The sequence below is a fragment of the Brassica oleracea genome, chromosome C1 (assembly GCF_000695525.1).
Source record: "Brassica oleracea var. oleracea cultivar TO1000 chromosome C1, BOL, whole genome shotgun sequence".
Classification (NCBI taxonomy): domain Eukaryota; kingdom Viridiplantae; phylum Streptophyta; class Magnoliopsida; order Brassicales; family Brassicaceae; genus Brassica; species Brassica oleracea.
In genome coordinates, this window is record NC_027748.1 from 34,486,111 (window position 1) to 34,501,312 (window position 15,202).

The 15,202-nt window shown below is 37.4% G+C and overlaps 3 protein-coding genes and 1 pseudogene across 7 annotated transcripts; 3 read left to right on the forward strand and 1 right to left on the reverse strand.

Moving 5' to 3' along the window:
- Window positions 1-4,572: 4,572 nt before the first annotated feature.
- Window positions 4,573-5,604, reverse strand: LOC106301108 (annotated as a pseudogene).
- Window positions 5,605-7,160: 1,556 nt separating this feature from the next.
- On the forward strand, window positions 7,161-10,585 carry LOC106315202 (homeobox protein HAT3.1-like). The gene is made up of 9 exons (XM_013752954.1): window positions 7,161-7,246; window positions 7,572-8,162; window positions 8,257-8,422; window positions 8,531-8,654; window positions 8,744-8,856; window positions 8,933-9,490; window positions 9,575-9,859; window positions 9,951-10,040; window positions 10,139-10,585. The coding sequence occupies exons 2-9, from the start codon at window positions 7,648-7,650 to the stop codon at window positions 10,340-10,342; spliced, it is 2,055 nt and encodes a 684-aa protein (XP_013608408.1). The 5' UTR covers window positions 7,161-7,246; window positions 7,572-7,647; the 3' UTR covers window positions 10,343-10,585.
- On the forward strand, window positions 10,228-11,442 carry LOC106315228 (LYR motif-containing protein At3g19508-like). 3 transcript variants are annotated; one of them, XM_013752980.1, is made up of 3 exons: window positions 10,228-10,460; window positions 10,765-11,041; window positions 11,117-11,442. In XM_013752980.1, exons 2-3 carry the CDS (start codon window positions 10,850-10,852, stop codon window positions 11,168-11,170), a joined length of 246 nt encoding a protein of 81 aa, XP_013608434.1. In that variant the 5' UTR covers window positions 10,228-10,460; window positions 10,765-10,849; the 3' UTR covers window positions 11,171-11,442. The 3 variants fall into 3 exon arrangements, with proteins under 3 accessions (XP_013608434.1, XP_013608443.1, XP_013608438.1); XM_013752989.1 differs by having other exon boundaries at window positions 10,270-10,338; XM_013752984.1 differs by having other exon boundaries at window positions 10,325-10,460; window positions 10,769-11,041.
- Window positions 11,443-12,708: 1,266 nt separating this feature from the next.
- LOC106315212 (transcription factor bHLH113-like) lies at window positions 12,709-14,586 on the forward strand. Of its 3 annotated transcripts, none has more exons than XM_013752964.1 (5): window positions 12,709-13,122; window positions 13,295-13,399; window positions 13,607-13,672; window positions 14,082-14,183; window positions 14,267-14,586. In XM_013752964.1, the coding sequence occupies exons 1-5, from the start codon at window positions 12,775-12,777 to the stop codon at window positions 14,435-14,437; spliced, it is 792 nt and encodes a 263-aa protein (XP_013608418.1). In that variant the 5' UTR covers window positions 12,709-12,774; the 3' UTR covers window positions 14,438-14,586. The 3 variants fall into 3 exon arrangements, with proteins under 3 accessions (XP_013608418.1, XP_013608424.1, XP_013608427.1); XM_013752970.1 differs by having other exon boundaries at window positions 13,298-13,399; XM_013752973.1 differs by having other exon boundaries at window positions 13,301-13,399.
- The last annotated feature ends 616 nt before the right edge of the window (window positions 14,587-15,202 follow it).

Below are 15,202 nucleotides of genomic sequence, written 5' to 3' on the forward strand. Positions count from 1 at the left end.
GCATCCACCTCCTGCAACCCGTGACCTGATACCTAAAGAAACCGAGATAAAGAACAAGCATCCACGTCCACACGCATCCACGTCCACACGCATCCACCTCCTGCAACCCGTGACCTGCAAAGCAAAACAGATTCAAACATATTCAATAAACTTAAAGCAAAACATATTCAACAGATATCAAATGCCATCAAGTTCATATAAACCATTAACCTTCTCCAAGTCTGCGACCTGCACAGAGAGGTTATAAACCTGCCCAGTGAGGTTATCAACCTCCCGATTGAGGGCTTTAACCTCTGTCTGGACATGGAAACAACAATCACACTGTGTTAATCAGTTAATAAAAAATAAAGGAAAATATTACAAATTTTTTTTGATTATTGACCTCTGGCACCCACTTAATCACCAGCTCAACCTCCTCCACACGCTTAGTGAGGCGTTCGATATGCTCCTGGACACCAATCACCCAAGGCTGACGATAATGAAACCCATCAGCCTTGTTAACAACAAAAACACATATGAGAATCTCGTTTGAAAACAAAAATAAATGGAAAGAATTTAATTGAGAAGAAGCGCTTACCTCGTACTTTTTGCAGCTGAAGAACCGCTTCCCAGAAAGGGTGTCATAGTCGTCCTTCCCCCGAACCTCGTCAATGATTCTCCCACCACAGGGACACCTTGTCGGAATCTTGTATTCTGAATCAGCCACGTATCCTTGCATATTGATGAACTCCTTTTGCCTCTTTGTTTCTCTTCTCTCTTCTGCGGGATGCCTCTTTGTCTCTCTTCTCTCTTCTGCGGGATCCATCTGTACCAGAAAAAGCAAAGATTAGAACACAATCAACGGTAAATCGAAACCAGAAACTCGATTTCGAACCCTAACTAGAAACCCCCAAATCGATTTCAAATCCCCGATAAACGAACCCTAAATGGAACCCGCATGACGATTTCAAACCATAAATCGAAACCCCCATATCGATTTCGAACCCTACATCAAAACCCCCAAATCGATTTTCATTAACCGAGAACGCTTTCGAGCCCAAATCGATTCAATCAAACCGTCAAAGTAGTCGATACTGACCTGAGATCGTCTAGGAGAGAGTCCGACGTCGATTAGATCGAGAAAATCTCCGGCTGTCGCGTCGCACGAGAAATCGCCTCCGAGAGAAAGAAACCCTAGCTTTCGAAAATAGAAGAGAAAATGAATCATCTCACGTGAAACCCTATTTTTCTCGCATTCGACGCGATAACGTGTGGCCACTGTCTGTTCACGCGTGGCTTGAACCCGTATCATACGGGTTCACTCGCAAGAGCCGGATCACCGATTTAAACCCATTTAATCTTTTCTTTCTAATTTCCGGGCCTATGAACCCGAGCCCATGAACCTCTTTAAAACCGCTGATGCGGATGCTCTAACATCATCACAGTTAGTAATTTCAGAACTATTAATTTTGTTATAGTATTATCCTTTAATTATATGCATAACCTCTATTTTTACAACGTGACCAAATTTTTTCTTCTATATAATTTCCAGATAAAAAGTTTCAACGAAAACTAACGACAATAGGTTTAATAGGTAAAACTATTAGATCATAGTTGATCTAAGAGATTGTAGCTTCAAATCCTTTGAAAAATAACTTTACAAATGAGAGTTAAATAGTCTGGATTTCTTCATACAAAATACGGTCTTACGATCAAGGCTGGAATTGAGATTACAAAGGTTATAAACATTTATTAAGAACTTAAGTAAAAAAATTCATTGTTTGAGCGCTATATCCACATATATAACATAAATTTTGAAACCAAAGACAAGGTTTTATTGGACATGACTCAGATCCGACCCGGCTTGCGATTCGGACATAGTCATTTTAAAACAAATTTTAATTACACTTAAAAAGTTTCATACTGTAGGGAATTATGGGCTCCAACATCCATCGTGGTTTTTCCTTTGCCGGAATAATACCTAAATCATGAATGTCCATTATAATCTCCATTTAAGTTCATTCATATGTTTGCTTTGGATTTACGGAATCGATCTATTTAATATCTGGAACAGTGGTTATAAAGGTTTTCATCTCCACAGCAAAATCATTAATAAAACAACCTCAAAAAAAAAAATTTATGTATGTCTCTATCTCATTTACTTAAACGAAAATGGAGCTTATATGTCTCTATCTCATCCCATGTGACGAGAACTTTGTAGTCTTTAAGATTAAACGGACGTAACGTAACATTCTCTTTGATTAATTAATTTCACTTTTTACTATATATTAATGATTGATTTGATAGTTATATAATTGTTTTTATAAACAGAACTCCTGAGGCATGCATCCACGCTAGCACCTCACCTCGACCAACTAGATGTGAACCGATGGATGGTATCACCGGTTACGGTTCAAGAAGTGATCAATCTGGCCGTGCAAGACGCAAAGGAATGGCAATCAGCTCAGGCTGCTGTTGCTTCATCAGCACGTAACCTCTCCGCGGGGCCTCCATCGCTACCAACCTTTGATAATGAGAAGCTAGTGTGCTTTGTTGATGCTGCTTGGGATGCATCTACGCGGAACTGTGGTATTGCAGGAGTTTTCAAAGGGCGTGAGCAAGGCAAGTTCCAGAGCTTCAAAGACTCAAGGAGATATGTTGATTCAGCCCTGATTGTCTGGCGGTCCGAAAGGCGGTTCTGGAAGCGTTTATATCTAATGCGGATTCCCTGTTGGTGGTATCTGATTCACAGACGTTAGTGAAGCTACTCAAGACTAAGGGATCTAGGACGGAATTGAACAACATCCTCACCGATAACTACTATTTTAGCAGTCGGTTAAAGGCATGCTCCTTTTATCATATTTCTCGTTTATGTAATGTTGAGGTTGACTAAGTGGCAAAGTCAGAACTTGTATCGGTAAACTCATCTTTCCCTAGAAGAGGCTAAATTTTTTTTTATGCAATGAAATCGTAGTTTGACCAAAAAAAAAAACTCCTGAGGCATGCATCCACGCTAGCACCTCACCTCGACCAACTAGATCTGAGCCGATGGATGGTATCACTGGTTACGTCTTAAACCAGCCCTAACCATATGAGAATATACTGTTCACCTGCCTAGGACCGGTTAAGTCTTAAACCAGCCCTAACCATATAGGAATATACTGTTCATAGGCCAATGTTTGACTGGCCTATGCCCAAGACCGGTCTTGACTCCAATCAAGATCCCATTGGCTGGCTTCGATCACGCTAGTTCACATTTGGAACCAAAGGCGGATCTATGTAAGGAGATGGGGTGCCACCTGACACCTCTTAAGTCTCTATAAATATTTTTTTGTTCACAAAATACATGTAAATTCAGTAGATATGTTGGTGAAATGTCCCTCTTATTACACCCTTAAACCACGGTCCAAATCCCACCAATGACACCTTTTATTTATTTTTTCTTTTAAATATATAGCTTGACATAGGTAAAAATCATTCCTTGATCAGCCATTGTTTGGAACTAGTCGGATTCTTATTTGTTATCGGCTAGTTATATGTTGGAAAGGTTCTTGTAAAATTTAACAAGTTGAACCCGTACCTTTCACTTAAGGTCTTTTAGCAAAAAAAAAAAAAAACCTTTCACTTAAGGTCATGAAAACGAAATTGTAATCAACAATTAATAAATATACAAGTATCCGAGCATAGTTAATGTGATATATCTTATTAACGTTTGAAGCTGAGAAATAGAAGGACAAGCAGCACGTGAATGTCTTTGAAATTCGTTTGGAATGGTCAAAAGAGCAAAGAAGAGAGGAGAAAAAAAAAAACGCATACGCGTTAACTTTTTCAGTGTGATAGTGGTTACAGCTAAGGTAGGGCTCATTTTAAAGTGTAAAAGTTCTTTGGGTCGATGAAAAACATTAAAATTGTCTTGTAAAATTAATATTGACGCATTTGTGTACTAAAAAATCCGATGGTAGGGACATTAAGTACCACGTGTAACTCTCTAGTACTAGGTCGTTGTTAAAGAAGAAATGCTTGTCCTTGTAATCAGATAAACAACCTTTTTATTTAATTCATTTTACTAATCAAATTCTATTAGCACCAAACTTTGCAAAAAAAAGTTGAGAGTATGAAGTATGAACTGAAGAGCATATTGGTCAACCAAACATATAGTGGATTTAGATTCTGACAAGGAACCGAACAAGTCAGCAACTAATTCAAGTTGGTATCCAAACAATTACAAGTAGGTATTCGATTAACCTTTCAGGAGTTAAAAGTCCAGGATCGAACTTTTATAAAATACTTAATACTTTCACAAAAAATATAAAGTAATTTGTTATAAGCATACTATTTGAACTACTCGAACTGAGATACAACTAAACCAAAACATTTTTTTCTGTAATTAGCTGAACCAACTATCTTCATTCGTCAGACCAATATTTTCTTAATTGCCTTTCACTTATGGAATCTAATCCATACATAACTTTCAAGATTTTCATAGTATATAACTCCTCTGGGGACAAAACTAATACTCATATCATATATAGATATACTTCAAAGCTTGATACGAGAAAGGAATTTAAGAAGCATTCAAAAACCTAGCCAACTATAACTATAACTAAGACAAAGTGCATGCATGTATTGTATTATTTGTGAAAGTGCTTAATTAAGGAAAGAAAATTGGATTAAGGGCACTTGGGTTTGCCCTTGGAAGCTAAGCTTGTCTCGATAGCAAGGGCATTGATGCTTGTTGCCAAAGGTACCGGAAGGAACACACTTACATTGTCTGCAACAAATGCCACAATACTTGAGACATCGGTCTTGAAACCCCGCCTTAGCACACCTTCCTCTGCATCTACTCCGACAGTATACCTCCATGCCTCTTATTCTTCCTATTTTATCCATTTCAACATTCATATTATATTTAAAATTAAGATAACCGTTTGCATGGACGCCTTTCAAAATGGTAAAGATTCAAACGCCCCGTTTGGGTCTATTACTCCAGTTCCATGTTGTGTGAGAAATTAATCAATCATATTAATAATTTACAATGAATGTATCATCATAGCATGCGTGTCCTTTAAATACTGGGTCTACTCGCTTCTCACTCCGAAAATGAGATAATGAATTTGATATAATTTCAGTCCATAAGACGGAATGATACATATGTACGTGACTTGTGTTAATTTTGTCTCCAATTTACTATAATGTAGCATGACGTATTTTAAGAGGAAGTATGAGTTATATAACTAACTGGACATTTCCTTTCAATTGATGAACTTCTAAGTGGTTCATATATTGTTGTGTAATGGGATAATCGAAAACCTTTGACACTCTCGAAAAACTAATACTAGTTCTCAATAATACCCACTTAATGCATTATACATATGCATGTCTATACTGCATATATATATATACAAGGAGAGATCGGGAGATGCATGCGTACATACCAGGAGCCGCAGTGGCAGCGGGTATAAAAACGAAGGGAAGAATGAGAAGAACAAGGAAGAAGAAGAATGTGACAAACTTCTTATTAGTCATCGCTGCTTTCTTGATTCAAAACCAAAACTTGCAATACCCTAAAAATCCTTAGTTGTATAAGGGTAATAATCCTTTATGCCTTCGTTAATATCTTGTGATACTTTGTTAAGAACGAGCTATTGATCAAGAAGTGATGGAATTGATTTATAGAAATCCTAAAGTTATCAGTATCACCGCCTTGATTTCTCTGCCGAAATAATTGTAGTGATTAATACGTGGCAATCAAATTGGTCGGCCACTCCGACTCTTGAAGTGGCTGCACTCTTCATACGTCGATATGGTCGATGATGTCTCTACTCACATTATTTCGTCCTAACGCCTCATTCTTCAGCAACACGACACATAGCTTCATAACAAGCCATTAGCGTTAGACGTAGAAACCGGAAACCGAATTGAAATGACAGTAATAAATAAAGCGAAGAAACGATTATCAAACTCAGATAGAAATCGAGAAAACAAAACCGTTTTTCAGAAACGGATATAGAGTCGAGATACAATCTATTTCCTTAACTCTGAATATTTGCTCTGTAGTGAGACATAACTGTACGAATATCGAGTCCCAAGATACAACCATGACAGACGATTCACGCTTCGCTCGTGAATGCCCTAACGAACTAATATATCTACGAAACACTCTAGACTTACGTTGAGGGATTTGGTGAATTTTGCTGCGTAAAAACTTAATAAGAAATGAAGGAGGAGACGAGTTTTCAAAGAGGAGAAGATGAGCCATTTTTCATAACTGATGCAGCGCGTGCGCACGTTGGCGGAAATCTCGCAGAGATCACGGGAAGTTGAGTTTTGAAAACTTATTCCCCAAGACTCTCTCATATCTCCTTTAAAATTGTCGTTTTAAATAAAATTGCATGCTGTTTTTTCTCAAATTGAATGGCAAAACGTTGAGCTTACCCTCCACCAAGACCAAGCCCACGCCGAACTAAGCCGGACGGTGGCGACGACGCGCGTAGGGAGTCCTTTCTCTACCTGAGCCGTTTAATCTCTCATGTCACATGAGCATATATATACTACTCAGACTTGTTGATGTTGTCCTATGTGGGACTTTCCACTTCTCTTCATTCATTTAACCTAACCCAACAAGGCTTTTTATTAAAACCTATAGATCCATTTCGTTTTCACATTTGACCACTTATTATTTAAGCCAATGGACTAAATAATTGGGTCCAACATTAGAGTCATGACATCTGCACTCCTTACTATATTTTCTATGCTAAAAATAAGCAAGTATTGTTGAAATGTTATATTAACCGGTCAATATATAAATTCTAGAGATCATATATAACTATACTTTAGTGTCAAATTGTCAATGATGAAGCATTATCTTTGATAATGTGATTTATATAGAGGCTATTTTCTAAGATTGGTTAGTTTATGCCTATTAAATAGTTTTCTGACCCACCATTATCTCTCACTTAGATAGAAAATAAATACTAATCTAAGGTACAAAAAATCATTGAAAACAAGAAAAATAAACAACAAAATCATCAACATGATTAACAAGGCTGAAATTAAAAACAGATCTGATTAACAGGCCCATCAATAGTACCATCAATAACGAGGCCCACATAATCAGGCCCATTAATAGTATAACCAATAACGAGGCCCAGATAAGACCAAAGCTCACACACCGTTTATTCGTCTCCTTCCTCTCTCTCTCTCTCACCCACACGAGTTATTTTCTATTTCGCGGTTATTGAAATCTCGCGTGCGCGGCGAAAGAAAGGTATAGTTTCTGCAGCTTGCCTCCTTTACGATTGTTTGTAGAAGTTCAAAGGGATAAAATTAACACTAAGTTTCTGGGTTGGTTTCTCAAATTCGTAAAAATCTGTGAAAAAATGTTTCGATGAATTGAATTCGCAGCTTAGGATTAGGGTTATAGGAATCGATTTTGTGTTTCTATAGAGTACACAATGAAGTCTGAGAGAATAATTATAAAGCTGCCATTTTTCTTTGTGGGGTTTTTTTTTGGGTTCTCTTTGCGTTTGCTTACATCGATTCTGATCTACGAATGTCATGATTCTGATTTGCGTGTTTTTCATCTCTGATAGGCTTAAGAACCTTAGAGACGCCTGAGTGTGTGTATGTTAGTGGAAAACAGAATAAACATAGCTCTGGGTGAAGAAAATGGATAGACGGAGAACGAGGAGTAGTGGATCTGGTTTGGACCAGACGAATCCAGAAGTTCCTGTTCAAAGCAATGCCTCTGCACCTCTACAAACACCAGAGGGAAAGGGTATATCCAGTGGGGCTTCTAGTGAAGAACATAAGTCAACTCCTGTAACCGGAAAGAAGAGCTCAGGTTCCCATCGTGAGCTTGTCCTTGGTCTTCCTTGCCGTGGACAATTTGAATTCCACCGGAGTTCTAAGAAGCCTGGAGTAGGTGGTGAAAGGAATGTGGTGGCTTCAAGTCACAAGAGAGCTAAGAGATCTAAAGAAGCTGCTGGATCATCTTCCGTTGATGTTAATGCCACGCCTGTAGATGGATCAAAGCAAAGGAAGACGTATACGAAGAAAGTTGAAGTTAGAGAAGATGATGAGTACACAAGAATCAAAAAGAAGCTTAGGTACTTTCTGAACCGGATTCGATACGAGCAAAGCCTAATTGACGCTTATTCTTTAGAAGGCTGGAAAGGTTCAAGGTTCGTCTCTTAATAACCTTTTATTTTCTCCTCTTCTTTCTAGTTTCACTCAGGATTTGTTGATATTGTGAGGAATCTCATGCGTCCTGTGTAGTGCGGAAAAACTAAGGCCAGAGAAAGAGCTTGAACGAGCTAGGAAGGAAATTCTACGACGCAAGGTTAAAATTAGAGAGCTTTTTCAACACGTGGACACACTCTGCGCAGAAGGAAGCATTCCAGAGTCTTTATTTGATTCTGGTGGAGAGATCTCTAGTGAGGATGTAAGGAGAACTTTATTCCCAAACTCATTCTTTGTTCCCCTGTTTTTTTCTTTCCTGATAGAACCAGTTTGTGCCTGTTGCTAACACGAGCCGTTGTTTTAAGTGCAGATCTTCTGTGCAAAATGTGGCTCAAAAGACGTGCATGTTGACAATGATATCATACTATGTGATGGGTTTTGTGACCGAGGCTTTCACCAATACTGTGTTGCACCACCTTTGCGAAAAGAAGATAGTAATAACTTCTGCTATCCTACGTTGTTGGTAGTGTTTAAATCAATTCTTGCTGGTATTTATAACTTTTATTGGTTTTAATTTTTGTAGTTCCTCCGGATGATGAGAGTTGGTTATGCCCGGGATGTGATTGCAAAGATTACAGCTTTGACCTGCTTAATGATTCTTTAGGGACAAAACTTTCAGTCAGCGACAGCTGGGAGGTAAATCTGACGATGTTTTTGATTGTTTAAAAAGGAGAAGAAACTTTAAAGACACCTGACTCGAGTCTTTGTGCAGAAAGTATTTCCTGAGGCAGCTGAGGCGATGGCTGGTGGAGATCAAACTCTGGATTGTGATCTTCCTTCAGATGATTCTGAGGATGAAGAGTATGATCCGGATGGTTTGAATGATAATGCAGATGATGAAGATGGCAGTGATGACAGTGATGAGTCTGAGAACGAAGATGGGAGTGGTGGTGAATCTGATTGCACATCTGCATCTGATGAAATGATTGAATCGCTTAAAGAAGCGAAAGATATAATGGACCTTCCATCTGATGATTCTGAGGATGATGATTATGATCCTGATGCTCCGATTCGTGATGAAGATAAAATGCAAGAAAGTTCAAATTCAGATAATACATCAGACTCTGGGGATCTTGAGACTTTCTTAAAACGCGACGAGTCTAATCAGCAAGACGAAGGGAAACCCGGCAGAAAGAAATCTCAGCTCCCAGATGTTCCCATTTCAGAGTCAGATACTGGGATTGATGATGATGATGATGATGATGATGGTCTTGTAGATGTTCCGGGGAGGAGGAAGGTTGAAAGGCTGGACTACAAAAAGCTCTATGATGTGAGTGTTCTATCACGTTTTAGATAATTAATATTCTACTTGGTTTAGTGCTGATATCAATCTTCTATTGCGTGGTATGTGCAGGATGAATATGAGAACGTTCCAACGTCTTCAAGTGATGATGAGGATTGGGATAAAACTGCGAGAAAAGAAGACTTCGAGTCTGGAGAAGAAGGGGACACTGTGCCTCTGAAACAGCACTCAGAAGCAGAAGACCATACTTCTACTAAGAAACCTAGACAGACACCGAAAAGAGAAAGCAGCAAGAAGGACACGTTGAAAGCGCCACAAGAAGTACCTAGAGAAAATGGTTTCTCTGGCGAGAAAAGCAGCTCTGCAGTATTTAAACACACAAACTCCAGAACCCAGGTAAAAAAAAAAAGTTTTCGTTGCACCCAAGATGTCTATCCTAAAGCATTATGAGAGAGATTTCGGTTTGAAGTTTCCTCTCTTAATGCAGAGACTATTCCAATCTTTTCAAGAGAATCGATATCCAGACATTAATACAAGGGAGAACTTAGCCAAAGAATTGCAGATGACAGTTAAACAAGTAAGGAGTTTTCTAGTACATGTTCTTTCTATTATTATTTTTCACTGTTTGTCGATCCTGTTTCATCTCTGGTGCTAAGCTGTTTATGTACTTTACAGGTTAGTAGCTGGTTTAATAATACGCGTTTTTCGACAAACAAAAGGATTGCTTCAAAGGAAGATGTTGAAAAGTTAAGAACAGGTGAAGGGGAGACATCTGTTGCTGGAAGTAGCGAACAAACCATGGAAACCAAGTCCGTCGTAGAGAATAAGATTGGAGCATCGGATTTAACCAATACTGGATCAAGAAAAAGGAGAAGGTAGATTTTGATTCAATTATGGAGGTTGTAGATCAATAGTGAAGACATGAATGAATATAGTTGAACACAAGCTAAAAACATAAGCAAAGATACGAAGAGATCAAAACCTCACCAGTCATCAGGTTGGTTATGCTGGTTTGTTACACATTTTTGGGATGCGCTTATGTATCTAAAGACTGAGAATCAGTGATGCTAAAGTGAAAAGCTGTGGCAAAATAATTGAATATTTCTTCTAAAATTTGGATTAGTTTTCATCTTATGAAAGTTTTTGTTTAATTTCCAAGCAGAGAGAGATTTTGACACAGCATTTTTGGTTGTGGTTTGTGTAATCGATAGAGACCGGTTTAGTAATATTAATTGTTTTGGTCTAATATAACCGGTTTAATTTGAAATAAGTCTAACCGGTCTGAAATGTCTTTTATTAAGATAGGCCCATCATGATAATACAAGGGCTGCATAAACCACAGCAGAGTCCGGGACTTGGTAACGTGTAGCAAAAGGTGAGAGGAAAATGAAGAAGGTGCTGAAAGTATACGGCGGCGTTTTGAGGCTAGTGCGGCTTTTACCGGCGGACACGAGGCCGTACTACGCCAAGTACGCGAGGGAGAATTTCGTTAATTACCGTGAAGTCGACGTAAGCGAAACCCCCCTCGACGAACTCTATCAACGAGCTTACAATCACTCACTCTGGGTACTCAAAAAGGTACATAGATTCTGAGCTTACAGTCTACGGTTCTGGATACCCATTGTGTTCATTAGCAGCTTTAATCGTTTGCAGTATTCGATTGACGAATCAGCTGCGAAGAAGATGAAGGAGATTTGTTTTGAATGATAAAGCGCACCATCTGTTCGACGTTATTCCCCTGAGAGTCCCGAACTAGATTTTTTTTTTCTTAAAGGCTTGTATGATTTGTTGAATGGGGGCCATCAAGTGTTCTACTTTTGATATAAGTGTCATAGCTATATCGAGAAACAGAGGTTGCTCATGTGTCTTTTTCTTTCCTTTTTGTTGTCTTGACTTTCTGTGCTTGCAGACATGTGTTGACTGCTAACCATGTCTTGTTTGTTTGCTTGATCCTGAATAAATTGTTATGACTTTACATTCTCAGAGTCAAAAACATCTTTAGTAATGAAAGGAACTAATCATAGCAAAAGAGCAGTGGCAGGGATGTAATAATGAAAAGGATACTAGGCATTGTTTGGGTAAAGTGATGATATATGTAGCTATACACAGTGGCGATTTCTAGTTCACGCCTAAGGCTTTATTTAGGTCCTTGTCGGAACTCGAATGTGTTGCATGAAAGTATGAAACGAACCTAACCAAAGCTAAGTGTCTGAATGTTGTTTTTGCTTCTCAAGAGTTTAAAAGGCTAAAAACAAGTTGGACCTTCTTGTGAATCTAGTTGCCAACTTGTGGAGTTGTGTGTTTTCTTCCTTCTCACACACGTGTTTACAGTCTTTGCACGTGTCTGGTACATGTCAGTATGCTATAACTGACCTTTTTGATTAGTTTAGTAACTGTAGTGTTATGTGTAGCCCACAGTGTCAGTATGCTAATGATAAACATGATAACGGGAATTTCTTAGAAAATTTATGGTTGGTAATAATGTAATGGGATAGTTAAATTAAATAATGGATATGAATGAATATGTGTATGTGACATTAAATATTTGTCTAACTTCCAGAAAGAGGAAAAAAAAGAGCAGCAGTTACTAAGACAAAAAAAGTGAGAACCGAAACATCAGCTTCGAGTAGATAAAAAACCTTCAGTTTTCTCGGGCCAAGTTGCTTTGACCAAAATTTCTCTTCAAATTTCTAATTTATTTTCTAACCCCTCCCTTAACAATTATATATCAATCAAATAATCAATCAAACACTAAATCCTTAATTAAGTTGTTTTATAACGATTGAAGATTTATATAACTCAATGGTTAAATAAGATATTTAAGAACCGATTTTTAACTTTTTTAGTTAAAAGTTAAGAGACGAATTCTTATATTCCGTTAAAAACTGCACCCTAAAAATCCGCATTAAACATGCTCTAACATATTTACGGGAAATATCCACAGAAATGTCATATAAATTGAATACCACTGTCGATAAAAGTATCGTTTTTTTCTCATTCAGAAAACACAATTTGTGTTATACTTACCAATAGAGATATTGTTAATTAGTAGGAGTATATTATGATTTCAGGGAAATTTTCCTTTTTTTTAGAATTTTCACAAGGTCTGTATAAAAGCAAAAATAAATAAATACATGAGCCAGCAGGCAAGATAAATCAGTTATAAAAAAAAATTAAAAATTAAATCAGTTATAAAAGCCTAAAAAGGTTGGGAGAACCATTTAGCAACACTTTTCTTCTGGTTCTTGTCTCTCACCTTCTCTTAGCTTCTTCCACAAAGGTACTAGTAATAATAATCAAGAAAAATCACAATGGGAGATTCCAGAGAGGATCAAGAAGACAGAGCTATGATGGAAACCGGAGTCTCGAGCTTCTCGGAGCTTCTTATGTTGTCGGGCGGCGTTCTCAGCTCCTCCGACCACCACCTGAACGATATTGGCGCCGATGGTGGAGAAGACAGCTTTGGTTTTGTATTCTCCGGTTCAACTGGATCAAGAATGCTCTGTTTCAGTGGAGACTGCCAAAACGACGACGAATCGCTCTTCCTACAACCTTCTCTTCTCTCCGGAGTCTCGGTTTCTGACCCTTCATGCACTACTAACATTTGCAAGAACTCAAACGACGCGTGTGCGGACAATAAATCTACCAAATCATCAACCGTAAGTTTAGTTCTTTTGCATATTTCGCTGAATATAGTTTCGAAAAACTTGGTCTTGTTTACAAAAAAAAAAAACTTGGTCTTTGCGTAGTTGCATGCAAATAATTACATTCTTTTCTGTGCGTATCTAATATTTAAAGATGAATTCTTCTGTGCATTACTCTCTTGTGAAGAAGAAGAGAATCGGGTCGGTCAATAGGCAAACTATGGATCATAACCGAAAACCTAGCAAAAAATGCAAGCAAAATCAGGAGAAATCATCAGTTGGAACTGCAAAGGTGTGTCATTATAATTTACATTTTTGATTTCTCTACTGTATATAATGTTATGATTTTTTTGGACCTTATCGTATGTGTTGTTAAATATCTAATCAATACTTTTAACAATATCACATACACATATTCGTTCATATCCATTATTCATTTTTAAGTTTACTCTTATCGTATGTGTTGTTGTTAATATCTAATCAATACTTTTAACAATAGGTAAGGAAAGAAAGGTTAGGGGAAAGAATTGCAGCCTTGCAGCAATTGGTTTCTCCATACGGAAAGGTAAATTAATTTCTACTCATTTTTAGTAATGATTTTTCGTATTTTTCTACCTAGTTAATAGTGAAAAGAATTTTTATAATGTTTATTATTTGGATATTATATTAGTTTTTTTTTCCAAAAGCAAGCTTAAGAAGTCGCGATTTGGGGTGTAGTGTAAATTGGCATCCAATGTGAAAATCAAAAAGACATCAAAGACAATGAAACTTGATCCATAAATTAAAGTATTTACTTTTTTTTGAGGGGTAATTAACGATCATCATTGCATTTTACATTAATGATATGTGTACTTTTTTGAGAGAGGTGAAAGACAATATAGCAACGACACTCTAATCTATAAATGCAATAGTTAAATTGACTTTTCTGACTGATGATAATTAAATGTGAAAAAAACACTATGTCATGTTGACAGACAGATGCAGCTTCTGTGCTGCATGAAGCGATGGGTTACATCAAATTCTTACAAGACCAGATTCAAGTCCTCTGCTCTCCTTACCTGATCAACTATTCTCTTGTCAGTCTCTCTCACTCTCTCTTTATATAATTTAAATTATACCAATGATGTTTCTTTCTGACCTGCCGGTGATATTTGGTCAGGACGGTGGTGTTGTTACCGGAGATGTTAGGGCGGGGAAGAAAGTGAGAGACTTGAGAAGCAGAGGATTGTGTCTAGTACCTGTCTCATCCACCGTACTCTTGGAAAGTTCCAACGGCGCTGATTTCTGGTCACCTGCTACTATGGGCCACACTACGTCATCCTCTCACTGAATCAAGGATATTAAATTACTATCCTAGGCAGTTTTTTTTCTAGTCACCGGTGATATAGCCTTTTTTCTTTGCTGAAGAACTACTAAAAATGTCTTTTACGAAAATTCACCCATTTTTTGTTTGTTTTTGAGGATCATTTGGGTGGATATAAAAAGGTCGAAATCTTGTATGTGTACAACATTAGATATATTTATTTATATATTCCAAAGTGTTTTTCATCTCAATATTTTAGATGACTCAATCACGTTGAGGAGAGTGTAACTGAGAGGCTAAGATTTGATTAAACTGTCTGTCACGCATCAAGATATTGTGTAGTAATGCTAAGATTGATTAAACTGTCACACACCTCGATATCACTCGCTTGATTTTAGTCGTGCTAAACTTTTTATTTTATTCATATTTTCACAAAGCAATACTATCAAGAAAAGTTTTCTTTCTTTTTTTTTTAAAGAAAAGTTGTTCAAAACATAAAAAAACAATTTAAAAGATTGAAAATGGGATTAAAGTTTTTACTTGTATTATTATTTGACCATTATATAAGTTTTTATTTACTTATTTATTTTTAAAGGTTTGTTTGGATTGTAAAAAAGACCAGATTTAGAGTTTTTAGAAGAAAAAAAAGACCAGATTTAGAGAGCGCATCACAGGTTCGAGGTTAGCTAGACATGGTGTTCTCGCGAGGGCCGAGGACAAGAATAAGGGCCTCTTCTTCTCTCGAAGAACCATCTCAACCTATCGATGACTCAGAGCTTGAGGTTCGAGTTT